Below are 25,568 nucleotides of genomic sequence, written 5' to 3' on the forward strand. Positions count from 1 at the left end.
CTTTATTCTTTGGAGCTTAGAAGGTTGAGGGCAGACCTGATAGAGGTAATTAAAATTATAAGGGGGATAGATAGAGTTGACGTGGTTAGACTTTTTCCATTAGAGTGGGGAAGATTCAAACAAGAGGGCATGGGTTGAGAATTAGAGGACAAAAGTTTAGGGGTAACATGAGGGGGAACTTCTTTACTCAGAGAGTGGTAGCTGTGTGGAATGAGCTTCCAGCAGAAGTGGTTGATGCAGGTTCTATGTTGTCGTTTAAAGTTAAATTGGATAGATATATGGACAGGAAAGGAATGGAGGGTTATGGGCTGAGTGCAGGTCGGTGGGACTAGGATAGGGTAAGAGTTCAGCATGGACTAGAAGGGCCGAGATGGCCTGTTTCCGTGCTGTAATTGTTATATGGTTATATGGTTTACGTCTGTGTTTCAGAAAAGTGATAAACTCTTCATTGTCATAATTGTCACCACACAGATAATAAAAACCATTGCAGCTGCACTATACCCCACAGATGATAAATTCTCATGTGTAGAAACCTGAGTCATGCTTGCCATTTCTAATGCTATTAACTCTAATTGTGTATTAAAACAACACTATAAAAAATTCACATAGAAAATAAAAGTGGGACTTATAATGGTAGCACTATGTTTAATGCACATGTTGAATGAGCAATATCATATACATGTAGATAAATGCGGTTACACAGAGCAGATTTTTTATTGCCATATACACTGGGGTGCAATGAAATCTTTTGCTCGCAACACTTCAAATCTGTGATTGCCTTTTAAATACTCATATGCAATTCATATTTAATGTCGAAGAACAGAGCTATTTAAATGCCCACTTTGCTAATTATATAAATTTGTGCCACATTCTCAAAAACCTTTATACTTTATTGTTGCCGAACAATTGATACTAAAACGTACAATCATCACAGCGATATTTGATTCTGCACTTCCCGCTCCCTGAATTACAAATCGATAGTAAATATTAAACATTTAAATTATAAATGATAAATAGAAAATAGAAAAATGGAAAGTAATGTAGTGCAAAAAAACCGATAGGCAGGTCCGGATACTTGTAGGGTACGGCCCAGATCCGGGTCAAGATCCGTTCAGCAGTCTTATCACAGTTGGAAAGAAGCTGTTCCCAAATCTGGCCATACGAGTCTTCAAGCTCCTGAGCCTTCTCCCGGAGGGAAGAGGGACAAAAAGTGTGTTGGCTGGATGGGTTGTGTCCTTGATTATCTTGGCAGCACTGCTCCGACAGCGTGCGGTGTAAAGTGAGTACAAGAACAGAAGATTAGTTTGTGTGATGGGCTGCGCCGTGTTCATGATCTTCTGCAGCTTCTTCCGGTCTTGGACAGGACAATTTCCATACCAGGTTGTGATGCACCCTAGAAGAATGGTTTCTACAGTGCATCTATAAAAATTAGTGACGGTTTTCGGGGACAGGCCAAATTTCTTTAGTTTTCTCAGGAAGTAAAGGTGCTGGTGGGCCTTCTTGGCACATATTATTACAATAAAACTGAGAATGTAATATTAGAAAAAATGTACTGTATAGGCATCTCACATGGTTAAGCATTACACAAGATCGATGTAATACACACAAAATGTTGCAGGAACTCAACAGGTCAGTCAGCAGCTATAGAAAAGAGTAAAGAGTCGATATTTCGGGCTGAGACCCTTGATCAAGACTGGAAAAAGGAAATTAGAAGTTAGAGTAAGAAGGTGGGAGGAGGAAAGGAAGAGGTACAAGGTTAGGTGAAACCGGGAGAAGGGGAAGAATGAAGTAAAGAGCTGGGAAGTTGATTGGTGAAAGAGGTGCAGGGCTGGGGAAGGGGGAATCTAATAAGAGAGGACAGAAGGCCATGGAAGAAAGGGAAGGGGGAGGAGCATCAGAGGGAGGTGATGGGTAGGAAAAGAGATAAGGTGAAAGAGGGGAATGGGAAATGATGAAAGAGCAGGTGTGTGAGGGGGGGGTCAATTACTGGAAGCTCAAGGAATGAATGTTCATGCCATCAAGTTGGCAGCTACCCAAAGGGAATATAAAGTGTTGTTCCTCCAGCTGAGTGTGGCCACATTATGGCAGTAGAGGAGGCCATGGACTGACGTCAGAATAAGAAGTAGAATTGAAATGGGTGGCCGCTGGGTGATCCAGCTTTTTCTGGCAGATGGACCATAAGTGCTTGGCAAAGCAGTTTCCCAATCTATGTTGGGTCTCACCGATATACAGGAGGCCTCACTGGATACAGCAGATTAACCTGACTCTCACAGGTGAAGTGTTCCCTCACCTGGAAGGACTGTTTGGGACCCTGAATGATAGTTAGAGAGGAGGTGTAGGGGCAGGTGAGGCACTTGTTCCGCTTGCAAGGATAAGTGTCAGGAGGGAGATCAGTGGGGAGGGATGAATGGACAAGGGAGTCGCTTAGGGAGCAACCTCTGCGGAAAGCACTAAGAAATGCGGTGGAGGTGGAGGAATGGAGAGAAGGGGATAGCATTTTTACAAGTACAGGGCGGGGCCATCAATGTTTTTTTTCTTTTTAATAATCTGAATTTAATACTCTGGATATATTAGCATATTCTCCCTAGATCTCTCTAGATCTTAATGTCTTCTCCCTAGATATTAATTATGCTGGAATCTATGCAAACATTCAGTTCGGGTAGTAATTTAAAAAATTTAAAATTTTAAATGAGCAATAAGTAATGAGTTTTAAGTGGGTAATATAATGCCTTGGAGTGTGTGGGTGGCATGGTAGCGTAGTGGTTAGCAGAACTCTTTTCAGTGCGGGCCTGGGGTTCATCCGGATGTTCTTGCTTTCTACTCACAATCCAAAGACATACCAATTGATAGATTAATTAGTCATTGTAAATCTTTCTGTGATTAGGCTAGGATTAAATTGGGGGATTGCTGGGTGGTGAGGCTCAAAGGGCTGAAAGGGCCTATTTCGAGCTGTATCTAAACAAAATAAATACATTTATGAATGAAGGAAGATAAAATGTGTTACATATCTTTTATAGGTCAGGAAGATTATAGTGACTTTATAGAACAGAACATTGCAGCCGAGGAGCAGGCTGTTCAGCCCACAGTAATTGTGCTGTACACGATAATGAATGAAACAGATTCTCATTTGCTTGTGGATGATCCATATCCCTCCATTCCCTGCACAATCATTACAGCTTCTTAAACACATGATTGTGTCTGCTTCTACCACTTTGCCCAGCAGCCTGCTGCAGGCATCTACCACACTTTGTGTGAGGGGGGGAAAAAGGTGCTCCACACATCTCCTTTAAACTTTCCTCTTGGCTTAAATGCATTTGATTTTATTTCATGTGTGTATTGCCTATAATTAATACAATTGGAAACAAAACGGAATTTGAATTAATTTAGCAGTGAAACAAAAAAGGACGTGGTCCTGTTTGTCTGTGCAGATGTGCTAAACTGTGCTCTTTGTGGGAGTCATGTGAATAGGGAAGAACAGTGGCTACTTTCTTCTACATCCTCCTCACCCTTGTGATTTGGTATATTAAACACCGAAACCAATGGTAATGACCCCACAGATACATTTTAGCTGAAGCTAGTCGACAGCAGGTTATTGGTCAAATCTAAAGTTTTGGCAATCTGTATGAGCTAAACTGATCGTTCCTAGGCTGTTTCAATGATTCTGTAGTTCGATGTTTTCTATTCTGTGTTTCTCGCTTGTTTTGCAGTTTGCGTGATTTGTTCTTTTTCTTGCACTTGGGGGGGGGGGTTTGGTGTTTTCCTTTGTGTTTCATTGTAATCTTTGTTTTGTGGCTATCTGCGGAGAAGATGAATTTCAGGGTTGTATACTGCATACGTACATTGATAGTAAATGTACTTTGAATCTTTGAATAACATTTCATTTGATGCTTTGGGAGTGCTCCAATAGCTACATGATTTTCTCTAAAAAGACTGGTTTAGTACCTCTCTTCTGTTTTGAAAACTATTAACCGTGAAGAAAGTAACTCTTGAACATGGGCAGACAAGCCTTTCTTTCCTTATAATACTTGTCCTGCATTCATTTAAATCTTATCTTAAAATTCTGAGTTTACTACAGAAATTGGATATGCAGCAACCTCCTATGCAGCCAGAGATCTTACTCAGTACGTCTTACAGTATGTTCAGTATGTGTGTGTTGCTCAGTATGCTGAGGCCTTTTAAGGCATTGGTCAAACCAACTAGGAGTATTTTAAGCAGTTTAGGGTCCCTTATCTTAGAACAGATATGCTGGCATTGGAGAGAATCCAGAGGATGTTCATGAGAGTGATCTTGGGAGAGAAAAGATTAACGTATGAGGAGCATTTGATAACCCTGGGCCTGTATTCTCTGGACTTTAGAAGAATGAGGGTGGATCTTATTGAAACCTATCAAATATTTAAAGGCTTAGATAGAGTGGATGTGGAGAGGATGTTTCCAGTGGTGTGGGAGACTAGAACCAGAGGCAGAATATCAGAATATAAGGAGCGTCCCTTTAGAATAAAGATGAAGAATTTCGTTAGCCAGAGGGTGGTGAATTTGTGGAATTCATCACCACAGACGGCTGTGGAGGCCAAGTCATTGGGTACATTTAAAGCAGATGTTGATTGATTCTTGATTGATAAGGTTACAGTGAGCAGGCAGGAGAATAGGATTGAGGCAGAAAATAAATCAACCAAGGTTGAATGGCAGAGCAGACTAGATGGGCTGAATGGCCTAATTCTGCTCCTATGTCTTACGGTTTTTTGTCTTTCTATTGTGTTATCCATGTATTGTAGTCCTTTTGAAGCAAAATAGTCTAGATGATTCGGACTGTGAAAAATACCGTAGAATTTCCTTGAAATTTGTACTAAAGCATTTGTAGAGTATGATATAATTCAGACTTTCAGCGTAAAGGATTAATAAAGTTTGTGTGGTTATAATGCACATTTTTTTTGCACTCTGCCTGATTTTCTTTGAGCTTTGTAAAGATACCTATTGCAGCTTCATGCAAAAAATATGGGATATAGATTTCCTGAATCCATGCCAATACTGTGTGGTGTGCAATTTCATGCCTGAAATTTTGCTCCTTTTGGGCTGAAAATCAAACTTGTCTTTATGATTTCAAAGATGATTTCAGATTGTTCTTGAAGCTATTTGTCCTTCCTTACTGATGTCCTCCACTGAGCTGACCGATGAGACTAATGTGAAACCAACCAGTAGACACAGCGGAAGAGCTGCCTGACGGTGTGAGTGGGTAGGAGGTCATGCATCTCTTACAAAATTCAAAGTTCCAAGTACATTTGTTATTAAAGTATGTGTACTGTATAGAACCTTGAGATTCATCTCCTTACAGGCAGTTATCAAACAAAGAAACCAAATAGAACCTATTTAAAAAGAAGAACCTAATGTGCAAAACAAAAAGAACAAGTCATGCAAACAATAAAGAGTAGGCAAATAACATTCAGAAATTAAGTTCACAAAACTGATTTCACAGCCCTGAAGTGAATCATCACTGCAGCCAGTCCAGGAGCCCATTAGTTGCAGATCACAGCCTTAGCTCAGCTCAGAGATGAGTAAACGTCACCGAGCAGCAAGTGAACTCACCTCTGCACCTGACACCATGACTTTTTCAATCTGGCCTGATGCTTAAATCAGGGCATTTCACCATTACACTGACCTTCTGTCTGCTCTGAACACGTGTACTTGAGGAACTATGTGCCTTCTGAGTGCCTCCACACTGAGCAGTCATGGCCACAGATTTTAATGAATTGTGAAGATGCTACATTTTTGATTCGAGGCGGCTTTGAGAACATTCCTGTTTGATTGCGTGGTAATCTTGTATCGTTACAGAACTGTGTCTAGGATGTCTAGTTTGGGAGACTGGTGTTGGGCATGCAAACAATGCAGGCTGCCCTTCAAAGCTGACCAGTGCTGGTATGTTGATCTATCAGAGGATGCTGGTAAACGTTTGCTCTCCTTGCAGTGGATTTGGAGAATTTTGTGCTGATATCATACATAACACATGCAGAATGCTAGAGGAACTCAGCGGTCAAGCAGCGTCTATGGAGAGGATTAAACATTTGAGGACTTGATCTGAAATATTGACTTCTCTCCATAGATGCTGCCTGACATGCTGAGTTCCTCCAGCATTTTGCATGTGTTGTATCTGCCTATCATATCTTTCTGAGTGACGAAGTCAATGCCAATTAGCCTAAAACCCTGGGACAGGCATATTTGCTGCCGGTTCTATGGTAAAGGAGTTGACAGTGAGGTCTGCATTTAGTGACAAAGGGATCTAAAATGGTTGATCAGGTGCTGCTAAATGGACACTAACATAGTTGTCTGTCAGCACTTGGGTATGCACTGCATGTCTGTATGGGCACTTTCTCTTGTGCAGGTGCAGACACTCTACACACCACATATCCTTGCCGCTTCCTCTTGAACCTTCTCACCTTTGATTCTCCCTGTTCATGATTCTCCTCTTCATCATCCCCTTCATTATCCCACTTACTTCCTGATTTTCTCACTTTTGCATCTAGCTGTTTGGCTGTTACTGCTTTTTAACTGAATTATCCTACTATGACTATGCTGTATTTGTTTTTTTATCAGTTCACTGTCTCATTTCAGCTATTAAACCTTCATCTCCCTGCTTGTTATGCTGTCAATGATCAAGGACCAACTGTGTTTGCCATCTACATGCAGCAAAAGACAGCAATATTCAACAATTTAAGAAAAAATAAAGAATGATATAAAAGTAAAGTTAGAAGTTAAAGTATAGATATGGAACTAATTGTGCATAAATACAAAACACCAACATGTGTTTGCAGTGTAAGCAACATTATAAAAGGTGTTTTAGAGTGTTTACAGTGCAGTATAGTGAGTAGCTATATGGACAGGGAAGGAATGGAGGGTTATGGGCTGAGTGCAGGTCGGTGGGACTAGGTGAGAGTAAGAGTTTGACATGGACTAGAAGGGCTGAGATGGCCTGTTTCTGTGCTGTAATTGTTATATGGTTATATGGAGTGAGTTATAGATGGGGGGGGGGGAATAGGCAATAGAGTGGGTTGATCAGATTAACTGCTTGGGGAAAGAAACTTTTAAGATGGCATGAAGTTAGTGTTTATTAACCATACAATGCTTTCCAGAAGGGAGATTTTGGAAATTGTAGTTTGTTGGGTGAGTAATGTCCACAATGAATCTTCTGCCTGCATCTTTGTCCTGGACACATACAACTCCTGCAGTAGTGGCAAACTGCAGCCAAAGACTCTTCTTGCTGACCTGACTGTTTGATGTAACCTCAACTATAGAGATGTCTCCAAAAATCTTTTGAGTACTTATGATTTGTAAGTACATTGAATAATACAATAACTTGTCAATGAGGTTACTGATTAGATTTGCTTGGCGTTCTTTTTATTTACACAATAACGTGTAAGAATTTCTAAGCTCAGCTTCAAGTTTATTGTCATCTGACTGCACATATATATGACCAAACAAAACAACAGTCCTCTGGACTACAATGCACCCACAAAACATATATCAGACATGGCACATAAAACAAAATATTACCACATGTAAGTTATTAAAATATAATTGAAAGTTTATGTAGTGTGCAGCACAGGTAAGTAGTACGGTAAACAGCTTGCTGTCCTAATGACGAGACCCCACTGGTGGCAGAGTATTCAATATTCTCACAATCTGAGCGAAGAAGCTGTTTCCTAATCTGACGGTCCTAGTCCTGATGCTCCTGTACCTCCTTCCCAACAGCAGTAGGTCAAACAGATTGTGGCGTGGATGCAGGGATCCTCAACAATTCTTCAAGCCCTTTTCTTTATCCACAAACAAGGGCCAACTGTGAACACCAAGTATTTTATGTTCTTGTATCCTTAAACAAAATAAATTACTTGCTGTAAAATATGTATAAATTTTGTAATCTATTGCATAGGGACTTATACCATTTAAGTATTAACATAATGGAAAATAAAAAATAAATTTTAGAAAAGAAAGTACATTTTTAGTAATTCATAAAATTATTTAATGTAACATTTCAAATATTAGACTTCCCTCCAGTTGACCATAATTGGATAGATTGCTAAGGATGGAAATTTTGTAGTTAATGGAACAAAAGGTTCCTTTTTCTCAATCTGCTTGACATCTGTCATATGAGAATCTGTTCCTTCTCATTCTGTTGCCAGGATGAAAACAATTCAATCCACAATAAGTCAATAGTAGTGGCATTTATTGTGCCTGTGTTTTGCAACAGCAGTGTGGCTCTGAATTCGCTATTAGCTGTAGTTATTGAGAACAGAAATGATTACTGTAGAACTGTATTTGAGTTTGCCTTGTGGCAGAATACTTCTATTACAGTAAAATTCACAAAATGCTGGAGGAACTCAACAGGTCAGGCAGCATCTATGGAAGTGAATAAATAGTTGATGCTTGGGCTGAGATCCTTCATTAGGTCCTATTGATGGGTCTCGGCCCAAACCCTTGACTGCTGATTCATTTACATAGATGCTGCCTGACCTTCTGTATTCTTCCAGCATTTTGTGTATGTTACTTCGGATTTCCAGCATCTGCAGAATCTCTTGTGTTCAGTCAAATTGGATAATATAACTTTGTGCCTTGTTTATATATAGAAGCAAGTAGCACTGAGCTAAATTAACTGAATCTATCGTAGTTCTCTTAAAGTTGCTATTTTATTATGCATGTATATAAACATTCTCTTCCTAATATCGTCACCTTTTCATGGTGAATTTCTGAGATTCTGAGAGGAATGTCATTTAGAGTTTCGCTGTCCGACACTTAACTCCTGGTAGGGTCAGCCATGATAGCAAGCTCAAAGTGGAGGATGTAGACAAACAGTGATCTAGCCAAGACTTCAGCAGTTGAGTTAGCAGAAGATGATGACATCTCACAATGGCAAGAAGTTGGAGGAAGGCTGCGGCTGTGAAGTTACCCCAGTTTTGTATTCCATGTCATTGGGCCTCAACGAGGTGCCACACGTGAGGCTGATTAACAAGCTATCAGCCTATGGCATTACAGGAAAGATTCTAGCATGGATAGAACAGTAGCTGAATGGCAGGAAGCAAAGACTCAGAATAAAGGGAGCCTTTTCTCACTGGCTGCCGTTGACTAGTCGTGTTCCACGGCGGTTTGTGTTAGGATTGATTCTCTTTACATCATGTCAATGATTTGGGTGATCAAATTGATGGCTTTGTTGCAAAGTTTGCAGATGATATGAAGATTGGTAGAGGGGTTAGTAGTTTTGACGAAGTATGGGGGCTACAGAAGGACTTAGATTTGGAGAAAGGGCAAGAAGTGGTGGATGAAAAACAGTGTCAGGAAGTGTATAGTCATGCACCATACAAAGAAAGATTGTCTATTTTTTAAAAGGAGAGGAAGTACAAACATTTGAGGCAGGGTACTTGGGAGTCCTTGCGCAGGATTTCCTAAAGGTTAATTTACAGATTAAGTCTGTGGTGAGGAAAGGAAATGCGATGTTAGAATTCATTTGAAGAGGACTGGAATATAAAAGCAAGGATGTAATGTTAAGTCTTTATAAAGCACTGATGAGGCGTCACTTGGGAGTATTTTTGGGCCCCTTAGAAAGGATGTGGTGAAACTGAAGAAGGTTCAAAGGAGGTTCACGAAAATGATTCCAGGGACTGAACGGCTTGTCATATGAAGAGCATTTGATGGCTCTGAGCGTGTATTCACAAGAATTCAGAAGAGTGAGGGGTGACTAAATTGAACCCATCAAATGGTGAAAGGCATTGATTGACTGGATGTGGAGAGAATGTTTCTTAGGCTGGGAGTTTCTAATACCAGAGGACACAGAATAGAGGGACATCCTTTTAGAACGAGGTGAGGAGGAATTTCTTTAAGACCATAAGACATAGTATCAGAATTAGGCCATCTGTCTCATCGGGTTTGCACTGCCATTCAATCACGGCTGATTTTTTTCCCTCCTCAGTGCCACTCCCTAGCCTTCTGCCTGTAACCTTTGATGTTATGGCTAATCAACAACCTATCAACCTCCACCTTAAATATACCCAATGACCTGGCCTCCACAGCTGCCTCTGGTAACAAATTCCATAAATTCACCACCCTTGGCAAAAAAATTTCTCCACATCTGTTTTAAATGGACACCTCTCTATCCTGAGGCTGTGTCCTCTTGTCCTAGACTCCCTCACCACGGGAAACATCCTTTCCACATCTACTTTGTCTAGGCCTTTCAACATTCGAAAGATTTCAGTGAGATCCCCCTCATCCTTCTAAATTCAAGTGAGTACAGGCCCAGAGCTATCAAACGTTCCTTGTATGATAACCCTTTCATTCCTGGAATCATCCTTCTGAACCACCTCTGAACCCTCTACAATGTCACCACAGCTTTTCTTGAATGAGAACTATTCACAATACTCAAGGTGAGACCTCACCAGTGCCTTATAAAGCCTCAGCGTCACTTATCTTGTATCCTAGACCTCTTGAATGAATGCTAACATTGCATTTGCCTTCCTCATCACCGACTCTACCTGTAAGTTAACCTTTAGGTTGTTCTGCACAAGCACTCCCAAGCCCTTTGCATCTCAGATTTTTGGATTTTCTTTTTGTTTAGAAAATAGTCTGCACATTTATTTTGACGATCAAAGTGCATGACATGCATTTTCCAACATTGTATTTCGTTTGCCTCTCTTGCCCATTCTCTTAATCTGTCTAAGTCCTTCTGTTTCCTCAACTCTACTTGCCCCTCCACCAAACTTAGTATCATATAACTATCTAACAATTACAACACGGAAACAGGCCATCTCGGCCCTTCTAGTTTGTGCCGAACTCTTATTCTCACCTGCATTATCTGCAAACTTGACAACAAAACTACCTATTCCATCACCTAAATCATTGATATATAGCATAAAACGAAGCGGTCTGAACACCCACCCCTGCGGAACACCACTACTCACTGGCATCCAACCAGAAAAGGATCCTTTTATTCACTTTCACTGTCTCCTACCAATCAGCCAATGCTCTAACCATGCCAGTAACCTTCCTGTAATACCATGGGCTCTTAACTTGGTAAGCAGCCTCATGTGTGGCACCTTGTCAAAGGCCTTCTGAAAGTCCAAATATACAACATCTACTGCATCCCCTTTATCTATCCTACGTGTAATCTACTCAAAGAATTCTAGTAAGTTTGTCAGACAAGATTTTCCCTTAAGGAAACCATGCTGACTTTGTCCTATGTGTCTTATGTCTCCAAGTATTCCATAACCTCATTCTTAAGCCAGAGAGTGGTGAATCTGTGCAATTCGTTGCCACAGGCAGCTATGGAGCATGTCTTTATGCATGTTTGAGGCAGGGGTTGATAGATTCTTAATTGATTAGGGCATGAAGGGATACAGGAGTGAAGGAGATTGGGGATTGGAGGAAAAATGGATCAGCTATGAGGATGGCAGAGCAGACTCGATGGGCCAAATGTCCTCATTCTGCTCTTAAATTTTTTAGAACGTATATAGAAACATAGAAAATCTCCAGCACATTACAGGCCCTTCAGCCCACAATGTTGTGCCAACCATGTAACATACTCTAGAAGCTGTCTAAAATTTCCCTACCACATAGCCCTCTATTTCATGTACCTATCAAGAGTCTCTTAAAAGACTCTACTGTATCCACCTCTACCACCTTCGCTGGTAGTGCATTTCATGCACCCACCACTCTCTGTGTGAAAAAACTTACCTCTGACATCCTCCTTGTACCTATTTCCAAGTCCCTTAAATTATGCCCCCTTGTGTTTGCCATTTCAGCTCTGGGAAAAAGCCTCTGACTATCCACATGATCAATGCCTCTAATTATCTTGTACCCCTCTATCATGTCACCTCTCATCCTCTGTCACTCCAAGGAGAACAGGCCAAGTTCACTCAGCCTATTCTCATAAGGCGTGGTCTCCAATCCAGACAACACCATTGTAAATCTCCTCTGCACTCTCTATAGCATCCACATCCTTCCTGTAATGAGATGACCAGAACTGAACACAGTACTCCAAGTGGGGTCTAACTAAGGTCTTATAAGGTCTTATCATGTTAAATAACCACTCGTGACAACAGTAGTGTGCAAAAGAGCATCTATGAATACACAACTTGTCCAGTCTTGAAATGGTGGGTAGAGCAACAAGACTACATCGAGTTCAACTCTTATACCTGATAAAGTAGCCACTGAGTGTAGTTTTAAGGCAATTAGGAAACTGAAAGAGGGATTAGAGGGCAAAGAGGAGGCATAAAATAATAAGAACAGACAAGACTAAGGATCTTCCCAAAGCATGTTATATATCAGGAGAAAACAGGCAAGTAGGAAAATAATAGCGTCCGTCAAAGACAAAGTGCCAATCTTTGTGTGGAACCTGAGGATTACTTATCAGGACAGGCAGATGGAAGGTCATATCAAGGTATTGAGAGCCCATCTTATCATAGTCGGGAACCATTTAAAATTGAGATCCTTGAGCATAGTTTATGTGCTTTCAAGCTTTTGTATGTTTTGTCCGATGGGAGAGGGTAGAAAAGAGAATATCCAGGGTGGGTAGGGTTTTTGACTGTGCTGGCTGCTTTACTGACACATCGAGGAATATAGACAGAGTCCACTGAGGGGAAGCTGGTTTCTGTGATCTGCTGAGCTATTCTACAACTCTCTGTGCGGTTTCTTGTGGTTATGTGGTCCTTGTGGTCCCCTTTTTATCCGGATAGGTGTATTAATAAAAATTGGTTACAGTCGACGGGAGATTGCTACAGCACTGCCTTACGGTACCAGAAGCCCAGGTTCAATTCTGATCATGGGTGCTGTCTATGTAGAACATTTAGTATTTCCTCTGGGGTAAAAAAAAAGTATAATAATTAAATTACCTATTGGGTGGCAGGGTGGAGATACCCCTTTACCAAAGGAGGTGCAAGTTGCTCCTTCCCTCCACTAGCCTGCAGATCACCTTGGGCAAAGTGTAGCACCTGCTTAACGCCCCCGATCAGGGTCATGTGGAGGGATGGGAGCAGGTGGTGGATGGTTGTATGAGCATCTGTTGCATATCACAAGTCCTGGTTTTGCAACCACGGATGTCAGGAAGACAATTTTCGAAGAATATTGATAATGGCTGGGGTAACCCATCTTGTAAAGACACTGCCCAGAAGAAGCCAATGGCAAATGAATTCTGCAGAATTTGCCAAGAACAATCAAGGTCATAGACCATGATTGCCCATGTTGTACAGAACGTGATGATGATGATGAAAATGTAGATCTCCAAAGCTCTGTTTTGTTGATAGAAGATGTTTCACAACTGGTAAAGTTATTTTGTGTGAAGATTTTTGTAACATTATTTTTGAGTTAGGATGTTAAATGGGCCTGAGGCTGATAGAATTATTGTAGGGGGGAATTTGGAGATAGGAATCAGTGTAATGTAGGGTGACACAATAGCACAGTGGTTAGCATAATGCCTTACAGCACCCGTGATAGCAATTGGGATTCAATTCCTGCTGCTGTCTGTAAGGACTTTCTACATTCTTCTTGTGACCGTGTGGATTTCTGGGTGCTCCAGTTTCCTCTCATATTCCAAAGATGTACTATACAGGTTAGGGTTAGTAAGTTGTAAATATACTGTGTTGGCACTGGAATCGTTGCAACACTTGTGGGCTTCTGCCAGCACATCCTTGGACTGATGTTTTGATGTACTTGTGATAGATAAAGCAAGTATTTTTAATCTTCTTCTGAATTTGTGTGAAGAAGCTGAGGAATAACTCACACCTGGAAATGCCCTGTTAAGTTTCTGGACTTTCGAAAAGCAATATGGAATTACACAAAGCCAATGACCAGTGGTCATTGTTGCTCTTCATTCTAAGGGAGAAATTTCTTTATTGCATACATAATTCTGAAAAAGAAAAGTCTTGTGCTTCTGGGTTATAGGGTTTAAAGGGATAGGGTTGAGAGGGATAATAAATCGGCTATGATACAATGGCAGATCAGACTCGATGGGCTGAATGGCTTAATTCTGCCCCCAGGTTCAGGATCAGAATCAGAATTGGGTTTATTGTCACTGAATCATATTGTGACTGACATTTCACATTTAAGACGTGAAATTTGTTGTTTTGTGACAACAGTACCATGCAGGCCTACATTGCGGATTATCAAAGTTACAATAAAAATTAATAAATAGTGCAAAGGACGAATAGTGATTAGTTTTCTTGGACCATACAAGATGTATAATCTATAAATTACAAACTAAATAAATAGTGCAAAAAAAAAAGAACAATGAGGTAGTGTTAATGGGACTTTTCTGAAATCTGATGGCAGAGGGCAGGAAGCATTTCCAAATATGCTGAGTGTGGGTCTTCAGGCTCCTGCACGTCCTCCCCAATGGTAGTAGTAAGACGAGGTTATTGACAAGTCTAATTTATTTCTGTCCATTCTAAACACCTTATTTGAGGAGTAAAGACAGGATGTGTGCATAAGGATACTTGTTTCACATACTTTCTTTAATTGGGTCTACTCAACTGTAGGAAAAATGTATTCGGTACTGTTGATTGACATTTAGGAAATAATATTGAAAATTGATATTTCACAAAATGAAAATCTGATTTCAATCAGGACATTACATGTACTCCTAGTCACTGCATTTTAGAAGAAATATGAAAGCCTTGCAGTAGATGCCGAAAAATGTGAATAAAATCTTTTCAATAGATGGAGACGTGTTGTGGAGAAGCTGGGATTATTGTTCTTTGACCAGAGAAGGATGAGAAAAGATGTATTAGAAGTGCCTTTGTAAAAGGAAATGATTCACTTATTGAAAAGAAATTTCAGGTCTCTGTGGAAAGGCTAGTGTGTTGGTACTTGTATTCCTTTTGTATTTACTTCCTGCTTTCTCTGGGAATGTATCAGGCTCTATATCTCACTAACTGGATTTGGCATTACCAGACAGGATAGAGTCATAGAACACCTCAGAACAGAGATGGGCCCTTCAGCCCATCCAGCCCATGCTGAACTATTATTCTGCCAAGTCCCATCAGCCTACTCATGGGCCATAGCCATTTGTACCTCTCCCATCCATATATTTATCCAAATTTCTCTTAAGAGTTGAAATCAAACCCGCATCCACCACTTCTGCTGGCAGCTCATTCCACACTCTCACCACCAAGTGTACAAGTGAAAGATGGGAAATGCTTTTCAGTGAAATGGAATTAGTATGAAGTTTAAAGACTGAATTGCCTCCTGCTTTTTCACCTTCCTCTGCCTCCACAATTTGCTGTAACTGGTCAATTAATGGCATCGGCTATCAGTTAGACTTGCCATTGCCCATCTAATCTTTTTGATGTATTGTGTTTTAAGATACTGGAAGTGTGAAACAGAAGTAAGATGAGCCTCTGCAGGCTATCTGGAATCTGAGTAAACTCAAGGCATAGAATTATAAGGGCATACGTACAGTATTGCTCAGTACAGTCCCTTGCCTTTTAACCTAATCTAAGATTAATTTAACCCTTCTCTCCTACATAGCCCTATTTTTTTTTTATCATTTTGCTATGTGTATGTGTTGCACTGGATTTCTAGCATCTGCAGAATGTTTTGTTTTTATGTGTTCGCTATAGAACATACAATACCACATAGTGTAGGCCCTGTGCCTGTGAGGTTATGCCTACGTTCTAACCTACTCCGAGGTCATTCTAACCCCGATCTCTCCCATTGCCCTCCATTTTTCTTTCATCAATGTGCCTTTCGAAGTGTTTCTTCAATGTTCCTAAAGTATCTGCCTCTAGCACCACCCCGGCAGGGTGTTCCATGCACCCAGCACACTCTGTGTAAAGAACTTGCCTCTGATATCCCCCTATACTTTCCTCCAGTCACCTTAAAATCATGCCCTTTGTATTTATACCAAGGGAAAAAAGATTTTTGGCTGTCCTCTTGATTTATGCTTCTTATCATCTTATACATCTTTATCAAGTTACCTCTCATCCTTCTTTGTTCCAAAGAGATTCTGCAGATGCTGAAAGTCTTGAACAACACTCACAAATGTCCTGGAGCAACTCAGCAGGTTAGGCAGCACCTATGAAGTGGAATAAAACAATTGATGTTTTGGGCCGAGGCTCTTCATTGGGACTGGAACGGAAGGGAGCTGAAGCCAGAATAAGAAGGTGGGGGGAGGGGAAGCAGTACAAGCTGACAGGTGATAACTGAGACCAGATGAGGGGGAAGGTGGGTGGGTGGACGAGTACGAAACTGGGAGGTGAAAGGTGGAAGAGGTAAAGGGCTGAAGAAGAAGGAATCAAATAGGAAAGGAGAGTGAACTATGGAAGAAGGGAAAGTTGAAGGGGAATCAGAGGGAGGTGATGGGCATTTGAGGAGAAGAGAAGGGGTGTGAGAGGGGAGCCAGAATGGGGAATAGAAAAAGAGAGAAGTCGTGAGGAGGAGAAATTATCAGAAGTTAGAGAAATCAAAGTTAATTGCATCAGTTTGGCAGTTACCCTGACAGAATATGAGGTGTTGCTCCTCCAGTCTGAGTTTGACTTCCATCGTGGCCATAGAGGAGACCAAAGATATACTGGTCAGAATGGGAATGGAATGTTGAATTGAAGTAGATAGCCACCAGGACATCCTGTCTTTTTTGGTGGATAGAGTAAAGATGCTCAACAAAGCAGTCTCCCAATCTGTGTCTGGTCTCGCTAAGGTAAGGGAGTGCACACCAGGAGTACTGCATATGGTAGATCGACTCGCATGTGAAGTATCACCTCACGTGGAAGTACTATTTGGGGCCAAAAATGATGGTGAGAGAGGAGGTGTAGGGGCAGGTGGCCCAGTTTCCACAGATAACTGCCGGGGGGAGATCAATGGTGATGAACGAGTGGACTAAGGAATTGCATAACATAGAGAGCAATCCCTACAGAAATCTGAGGGGGGCTAGGAGAACAGCAAGATGCTTTTAGTGGTAGGATCCTGCTGAAGATGGAGGAAGTTACTGAGTATGATGCGCTGGGTGCTGATGCTTGTAGGGTGGTAGGTAAGGACAAGGGGAGCCCTTTCCCGTTGTGATGATGGGAAGAAGGGTTAAGGATAGATGTACAGGAAATGAAGGAGATGCAAGTGAGGCAGTGTCAATTGTAGTGGAAGAGAAACCTCCTCCTTTGAAAAAAGAGGACATCTGAGATATTCTAGAATGGAAAGCTTCATCCTGAGAACAGATGGGGCAGAGACAGAGGAAATGAAAGGAAGAAATGATATTTTTGCACAAAACAGGATGGGAAGAGGTATAGTCAAGATAACTGTGAGAGTCAGTAGGTTTGTAAAAGGTATCAATAGACAGTCTGTCTCCGGAGGTGGAGATGTAGAGATCAAGGAAGGAGAGAGAAGTGTCAGAGATAGACCAAGTTATGGAAGTTTGGAAGGTAAATGTAGTTAAAGACTACATTTAGTAAGGTGAAAAATAGACACAAAAGAAAAATTAAAAATCAGATTCTTGATTATTTTATAATCTTGAACAATAATTAAAATTTTATTATCTAGTGTACGGTTACATAAAACACAGAATGTATAGTTACGATGAAGTTTCAGTGTCACGGAGATTGATGGATTGTATTTAAATTATAAATGGCTGAAATCATTTTCTGTAGTAGAGCAAATACAGCAGTTTAATGCTATTTGATGCATTTGAATGTGAGTGGATCAGGGAGATACAGTTTTTGCCAAGGAATGGTGATACGAAGCATTTCATTGTCTGTTTCATTTTTCCTTATGGCAAATAAAGCTGATCTCTATCTCAATAGAGGGTATACATACAATTAAATAAAATCTTCTGTGCTATTCTTATTTGAGAAATAACAATAGAAAATGAAGTTATGGCAGTCTGTATCTTGAATAGTTTATCATATCCTCTACTTGTTTTAGTGGATTTGATGGCATTTAATAGAGATTAATAGTATTTACAGAAACTTTTAAAGACTATCTATTTGTATGGTGAACTGTAATCAATAATCTCTATTTTGATGACCATATTTCTTTGGTGAATATTGAGTTATTGTTGGGATGAAGGAAAGCTAATTTTTGGGTTTATATGTGCCAACTTTGAAAACTTGGATAAGATGAGACTTGCATTGAGTGAACTATTTCCTAAACGGAGTCAGAAATAAAAGTTTCAAGATAAGGAATTGTCATGTATTAAATAAAACACAGAATTCTGGCGGTTTTCCATATTCTCATTAAAGATGAAAGAACTCTGTGCAAAAGCACAATTCTCAGCAAGCAGAAGCAGAAAATGCTGAAAATGTTAGATAGCATCCGTGAGTAGAGAAACATTCAATGTTTTTGCTTCTGTGATACGTTGTTAGAATCCATTTCCGATTTACGTAATTTTCAGTAGTATGGCATATAGAAGTCATATATAGCGTACAACTAACGAAGTCCAATTTGCTCTTGGAAAATACAGATATTTGGATCGTCGTGCACTTTCTGCCACTGCAGTACACTGCGTGGCCACCATGCTAGGTACACCTGTACACCTTATTAATACAAATATATAATCAGCCAATCGTGTGGCAGCAACCCCATGCAAAAATAAATGTAGACATGGTCAGGAGCTTCAGCTGTTGTTCAGACCAAACATCAGAATAAAGAAGAATGTGATCTAAGTGACTTTGATGGTAGAATTATTGATGGTGCCAGACGGAGTGGTTTCTGTATCTCAGAAACTGCAGATTTCCTAGGATTATCTCACATAACAGTCCATAAGACCATAGACCATAGCCCATAAGGCATAAGAACAGAATTAGGCCTCTTTCAGAACCTTAAAGTGCAGTTCATCTGATCTGGGTGACTTAGGCACCTTTAGGTCTTTCAGGTTTTTGAGCACCTTCTCCCTTGTAGTAGTAACCGTGCTTACTTCTCTTCCCTCACACCCTTCAACACCTGGCATACTGCTAATGCCTTCCACAGTGAACACTGATGCAAGATGCTCATTTAGTTCACCTGCCATCCCCTTGTCCCCTGTTATTATTTCTCTGGCCTCATTTTCTAATGGTCCTATATCCACTCTCATCCCTTTTTTTTATATACTTGAAAAAACTTTTTCTATCCACCTTGATATTGTTTGCTAGCTTGCTTTCATATTTCATCTTTTCCCTTCTAATGATTCTTGTAGCCCTGCCAGCAGCTCCTTCCAATTTACTTTAGCCAACTCCTCTCATTGTAATTTCCTTTACTGCTACATCAGACTTTACTTTCTCCCTATCAAATTTCAAGTTGAACTCAATCATATAGTGATTATTGGCTCCTCAGGGTTCCTTTACCTTAAGCTCTCTAATCACCTCCAGTTTATTACGTAACACTCAATCCACTATAACTGATCCCTCAACAAACAAGAGAAAATCTACAGTCGCTGGAAATGTGAGCAACACACAAAATGCTGGAGGAACTCCCCCAGTAAGCTGAATGACAAACTGCTCTAAAAAGCCATCAAATTCACTCTCTTGAGATCCATTACCAACTTGATTTTCTCAATCTACCTGCATGTTAAAATCTTTCATGACTACCATAACATTACCTTTTTGACACGCCTTTTCTATTTCCTGTTGTAATCTGTGGTCCATCTCCCAGCCACTGTACATAACTGCCATCAGGGTCCTTTGCAGTTTCTTAACTCAACCCACAAGGATTCAACATCTTAACAATCCTCTGTCACATGTTTCTAATGATTTGATGCCATTCTTTACCAGCAGAGCTACGTCACCCCGTTCCTACCCCTCTGATACAATGTGTAACCTTGGATGTTCAGCTCCCAACTTCAACCATCTTTCAGCCACGATTCAGTGATGACCACAACGCCATACCTGACAATCTGTAAAAGTGCTACAAAATCATCCACCTTAATTCTTATACTCTGTGCATTGAGATATAACATTTTGAGTACTGTATTTGCTACCCTTTTTGACTCTGCATCCCTAATGGACTGATACTGACCCTGCTGGCTACAATTTTGTCCTATCATATGCCTGCCCTTCCTGACAGTCTGACTGCACGCTATCTTTGTTTTTATTACTATCTGTCCTATCCTGACTCCCTTCACTCTGGTTCCCATCCCCCTGCCAAATTAGTTTAAACACTCCCCAACAACTCTAACAAACCTGCCTGCGAGAATATTAGTGCAACCTGTCCCTTTTGTAGAAGAAGAGATCCCAATGATACAAGAACCTGAAGCTCTGCCCCCTGCACCAGCTTCTCAGCCACACATTTATCTGCCAGATTATCCTGTTTTTGCATGGCACAGGCAGTAATCCAGAAATTATTACCTGGCAGGTCCTGCTTCTCAGCTTTCTGCCCAACTCTCTAAATTCTCTCTTCAGGCCCTCCTTGCTTTTCCTTCCTATGTCATTGTTACCAATATGTACCAAGACATCTAACTGCTCTCCGTCCCTCTCCAGAATGCTGTGGACACGATCCAAAACGTCCCTGTCCCTGGCACTTGGGCAACAACATACTATCCAGGTGCCCCATTCATGTCCGCAGAATCTCTTGTCTGTTCTGCTGCCTATTGAGTCCCCTATCACTACCACTCCCCTCTTCTCCCTTTTTCCCTTCTGCACCATGGTCCCATGGTCAGTGCCAGTAACCTAGTTTCTGTGGCATTGCCCTGGGTGGTCATCCCCCACAACAGTATCTAAAATGGTAACTTATTATTGAGCAGAATGGCCACATGGGTGCTCTGCGCCAACTGCCTATTCACTGTCCCATTCCGTCTGACAGTCACCCAGCTACCCACCTCCTGCAGCTCGGGGTGACTGCTTCCCTGTAATTCCGATCAATGGTCTCATCACTCTCCTGTAGATGCTGAAGGTCATCCAGCTACTGCTCCAGATCCCTAACACTGTCTTCAAGGTGCTGCAGCTGGATTCATGCAGATGTGGTCCCCTGGGAGACTCTGAGTGCACAACATTGTTGAACCTTGAGGTGGATGGGGTACCAGCAGCATAAGACCACAAGCATCCATTCAGTAGGAATGTCACTTAACAAAAAAATTACAGATTTTGTTTTAATGTGATTTCTTTGGCTATGAAAAGTACCATTTGAATATAAGATAAATAATTGCCAAATGTAACTTCCAGTAAACAGTATTCTGTGCAAAATATTATTTTTGCAATGGAATTGTTGACAATGGCAAATATACTGAAGTGTGCTGCACTTATTTAGTTCCCTGCAGAGTGGACTGACTGCCCCCAATCTCAGGTTTTCAATCTGTGCTACTCATTCATTATTAATGTCACTTCTCACAATTCCCAGTGGAGCTTGACAATGGATAAGGACGTCATTGGTACAAACCAAAAGTGGCTTTCAGTGTTGCAGAGGTTAACCAGGCATTACAAATCATTCATGTGGCCAGCTGTTTGCATCACACTTCAAGGTTTACTATTGCTAAAATTCTGCTTATGGGAATATCAGCATCTTTTGTTAATGTTATACAAGTGAAGTCTATTCCACACTTGTACAGTGCTAGTACTTATAAATAAAACAAGCAATTGTGGCAAAGGTCCTCTTATACAGGGGGATAAGGCACATAAGAGCAGAATTACGCCCTTTGGCCCATTGAATCTGCTCCACCATTCCCTCATGGCTGATTGATTTTCCCTCTCAAACCATTTCTCCTGCCTTTTCCCTGTAACCTTTGATGCCTTTACTTACTTTCTCTCTCTCTCTCTCTCTCTCTCACTCACTCACTCTCACACACACACACTTTTTGTTATTATATGCAATGTACTGCTGCTGCAAAACAACAAATTTCATGACATCTGGTGATATTAAATCTGATTCTGATTAAGAACCTAACATCCTCTGCTTTAAATATATCAAATGATGTTAATAATAGACATAGTGGTCTTGAGATGGTGAAGACTCTCATTGCAGTGCAATTATTTTGACTTCTGTCATGTTTGTTAACATATTAAGATTAAAATTAAAATTAGTTTTATTTGGCACATGTACGTCGAAAAAGCGAAAGATACAGTGAAGTCCATCATTGGCGTCAATGACCAACACAGTCCGAGACTGTGCTGGGGGCCATGCTTCTGGCTCCAACATAACGTGGCCACATTTGCTGACCCTAATCCATATGTTTTTAGAATGTGGGAGCACCTGGAGGAAACCCATATGGTTATGGGAAGAACCTACAAACTTGCTAAATACAGCAGCAGAATTGAATCTTGGTCACTGATTGCTGGTGCTAACTGCTTTGATACCATCCGTCTTGTGTTAATTTACAGTTTTAATTGTTTGTATTAATTTACAGTCTAAAGTTATTGCTGAGAATGCTTTGGATATATAAGTGTGAATTGTTTTTTTCTGGAGCTTTGAATTTGTTATATACTAATTTGCATGACCACTTTTGTTTGCCTTTTTCTCTAGGGGGCTTTACCAAAATACTCCCATAATGCACTTATGGTGCAAGCCATGAAGACAAATCTGATCGATCCAGATATCCATATATTATTTTTTGATGTGGAAGCCCTGATTATCCAGCTCCTAACAGAAGAAGCATCCAGACCCAATCCTACACTTATATCTCCAGAGAGCCTCCAGAAAGCACCGGGTGGCACAGACAGAAGCAGCTCCTTCCTTACTGGGAAGAGAGCAGCAGTCCTTTTCCAGCAGGTGAAGGAAACGATCAAAGAGAACATTAAAGAACATTTGCTAGACGATGATGAAGACGAAGATGACGACATAAAGAGACAGAAGAGGGAAGAGGGTGATCCTGAGTACAAGGGCAACAAGTCAAAACCTCTCACCTTGTTAGAATATAACTTAACAATGGACACAGCAAAATTATTCATGTCATGTCTGCATGCTTGGGGTCTGAATGAACAATTAGATGAGGTTTGTCTCATGCAGCTTGGTATGTTGAAACCTCACTGCCCTGTATCTTTTGGCTTGCTGTCAAGGGGAGGACATATGTCACTGATGCTTCCTGGATTTAAACAGACTGCTTCCAAGACACTAGATGGTGCTAATGAAACAGGAAAAAGACCGACTTTGGGAAACAGCACGTACAATGTATCCCGAGCAGTCACAACCCAACACCTGCTCTCTCTCATTTCCTTAGCCAATACTTTGATGAGCATGACCAACGCTACGTTCATTGGGGAACATATGAAAAAACTGCCACCAAGGTGGGAATTAACCTCTATTGTCATTATTTTAAAGCAAAATAATTTAACATATTGAATTAATAGATTTTGATGTAGAATTATTGCTTGGTAAAACTGTGACATACAGTAACTGTTTCTTAACTTTGATAACTCAATGCACTTAATTTCTAATTACATTGGTGTATATATATGATATCTTGGGCAAAAATAAATACAGCTTTAAGAGTAAGGCTGTGTTTTATAGTCAGAGTTTTAACTGCCATGCTATTTTGAACAATTCTTTTCTCTTTGTTGTCTTACTTTTGTTACCATACACCATTCTTCACATCACCTTAGAAATTAACTCTTACCAACTCTGTCTTGGCCTGTTGGTATGAGTATGTCTTTCATATGACCATAAAATCTTCCATGGCTTTGCTTGTCCAAACCTCAACAATTATGCCCGTCTTTAATTTATTTTTCTGTCCTGTCAGATCCAGTTTCCTGCCACAATCATTCAACATCATTAGAAATTTTTCAATAACAACATTGTCATCCTTAGGATGGCTATAATTGGAATTGGTTCATTATTGTTACACGAACCAAGATACAATGAAAAGCCTGTCTTGCATCTTCCATCTATTCGTGTCTATCTCACTGTCTGTCTAGGTACCATATCCGATGCGGACATTGGTGACCATGGTTTTCCATATAGATCTATCCCTCGTTCTTTGGATGACTTCCATTTCCTCAATGTGTAGCCACCTGGCTAGGCTTTTGATGTACATAAGCCGAGGTCTTCCTCTAGGTTTGCTCCCCTTGATCTTTCCAAAGAATATGAGTTTTCTTAGTTCGTCTTTCCGCATGATGTGTCCTAGGAATCTGAGTTGTCTTTCTCTTATTGTTGGTATGAGTGATCGAACTGCTTGGGCTCTTCTGAGAACTTCTTCATTTGATGTGTGTGTGGTCCATGATATTTTTAACATTCTCCTGTAGAACCATAATTCAGCTGCTTCTAGTCTCTTTTCCATTGCTGGGTAAATGTAGTCTATCCCACTACAGTCTTAAAAAAATTGGTTTCTTAAGTAGTCAATTTAAAGAGTTTAAAGGTTAGCTTTATTAGTCATGTACATGGAAATATAAAAACATACAATGAAGTGCATTGGGGATGTGCCTGATGCAGCCTGCGATTATTGACAATGTAGTATACCCACAACTCACCAACCTGAACCCTTGGAATGTGGGAGGAAACTAGAGCACCCAGAGGAAATCCATGTGGTCATGGGGAGGAAGTCCTAACTCCTTACAGATGGCAGTAGGAATTGCACTTCAATGTTACAGCTGGTGCTGTAATGCGTTCTGCTAACCACTATGTTGCCATGCTGCCCTTAGTTACCATTCTTTTTCACTCTCCTGTTAATCGCTATTTATTTATGATTTTAACAGGAAATGTTGTAGATAACAATGATTTCCACTTGTATATTGCAGTCTCTAGTTATCCCACATGGGTGGTGAGATGGATAAATGTCTCTACCAAAGGAGGTGTAAGACACTCCTTCCCTCAGCTAGACTGCAAGTCACCCTTGGACAAGGTGTAGCATCTGCTTATCAGGGTCATGTGAAGCCATGAGAGCAGATGGTGGATGGTTGTCTGAGCAGCTGATGTATATCACAAGTCCTGGTTATGTGACCACTGACACCAGGCAGACAATCTCTGAAGTATTGATAATGGCTGGGGTCAGCCATCTTGTAAAGGCACTGCCCTGAAGAAGGGCAGCATGGTACTGTAGCGGTTAGCACACTGCATTATAGTTCTGGCAACCTGGGTTTAACTCCCGCAGCTGCCTGTAAGGAGTTTGTATGTTGTCCCCATGACTGTGCGGGTTTCCTCTGGGTTTTCTGGTTTCCTACCACAGTCTTAAAAGCCTACAGATTGGTGGGTTAATTGGTCATTGTAAATTGCCTGTGATTAGGTTGGATTAAATCACGGGTTACTGGGCAGTGTGGCTCAAAGGGCAGGAAGGGCCTATTCCACACTGTATCTCAGTAAATAACTAATTTTAAAAGACAATTGAAAACCACTTCTGTAGAAAAATTTGCCATGAAAAACTATGGTCACAGAGATCATGATCACCCACGTCATATGACACTGCACCTAATGATGATAATGATGAATTATCCCATCCATCTGTGCTCTCCAACCAGATTGCTGTTCTACTATCAAATTGTGTCTTGGATGACTAGTTACTTAGAAGCAGCATCTATTTGACTTGGAACTGGTAGTTTGTGGTAATCAAACAAAAAGTGTGATGGGCACACTGAATTACGTTATTAATATGTAAATTTGATTGAATTTTCACCTGCATATATTCAAAACTCTGGTTCTCAGCCTGTTTCACAAAGTTCAACAGACCCATCATCCTATTCTTTCCTGGTACAGGTTTTGCACAGATTATGACAGAGAATAGT

The 25,568-nt window shown here is 40.7% G+C and overlaps 1 protein-coding gene across 4 annotated transcripts in view; it reads left to right on the top strand.

Moving 5' to 3' along the window:
- The window catches only part of LOC140194900 (WD repeat-containing protein 7), a 619,189-nt gene that overhangs the window by 157,551 nt on the left and 436,070 nt on the right, over nt 1-25,568 (top strand). For all 4 annotated transcript variants that reach the window (XM_072252235.1, XM_072252236.1, XM_072252237.1 and 1 more), the window contains one exon: nt 22,381-23,141. In XM_072252235.1, coding sequence (XP_072108336.1) covers nt 22,381-23,141 — 761 coding nt within the window. The remainder of the gene's footprint in view (nt 1-22,380; nt 23,142-25,568) is intronic.

Source organism: Mobula birostris, chromosome 3 (assembly GCF_030028105.1).
Source record: "Mobula birostris isolate sMobBir1 chromosome 3, sMobBir1.hap1, whole genome shotgun sequence".
Taxonomy (NCBI): Eukaryota; Metazoa; Chordata; class Chondrichthyes; order Myliobatiformes; family Myliobatidae; genus Mobula; species Mobula birostris.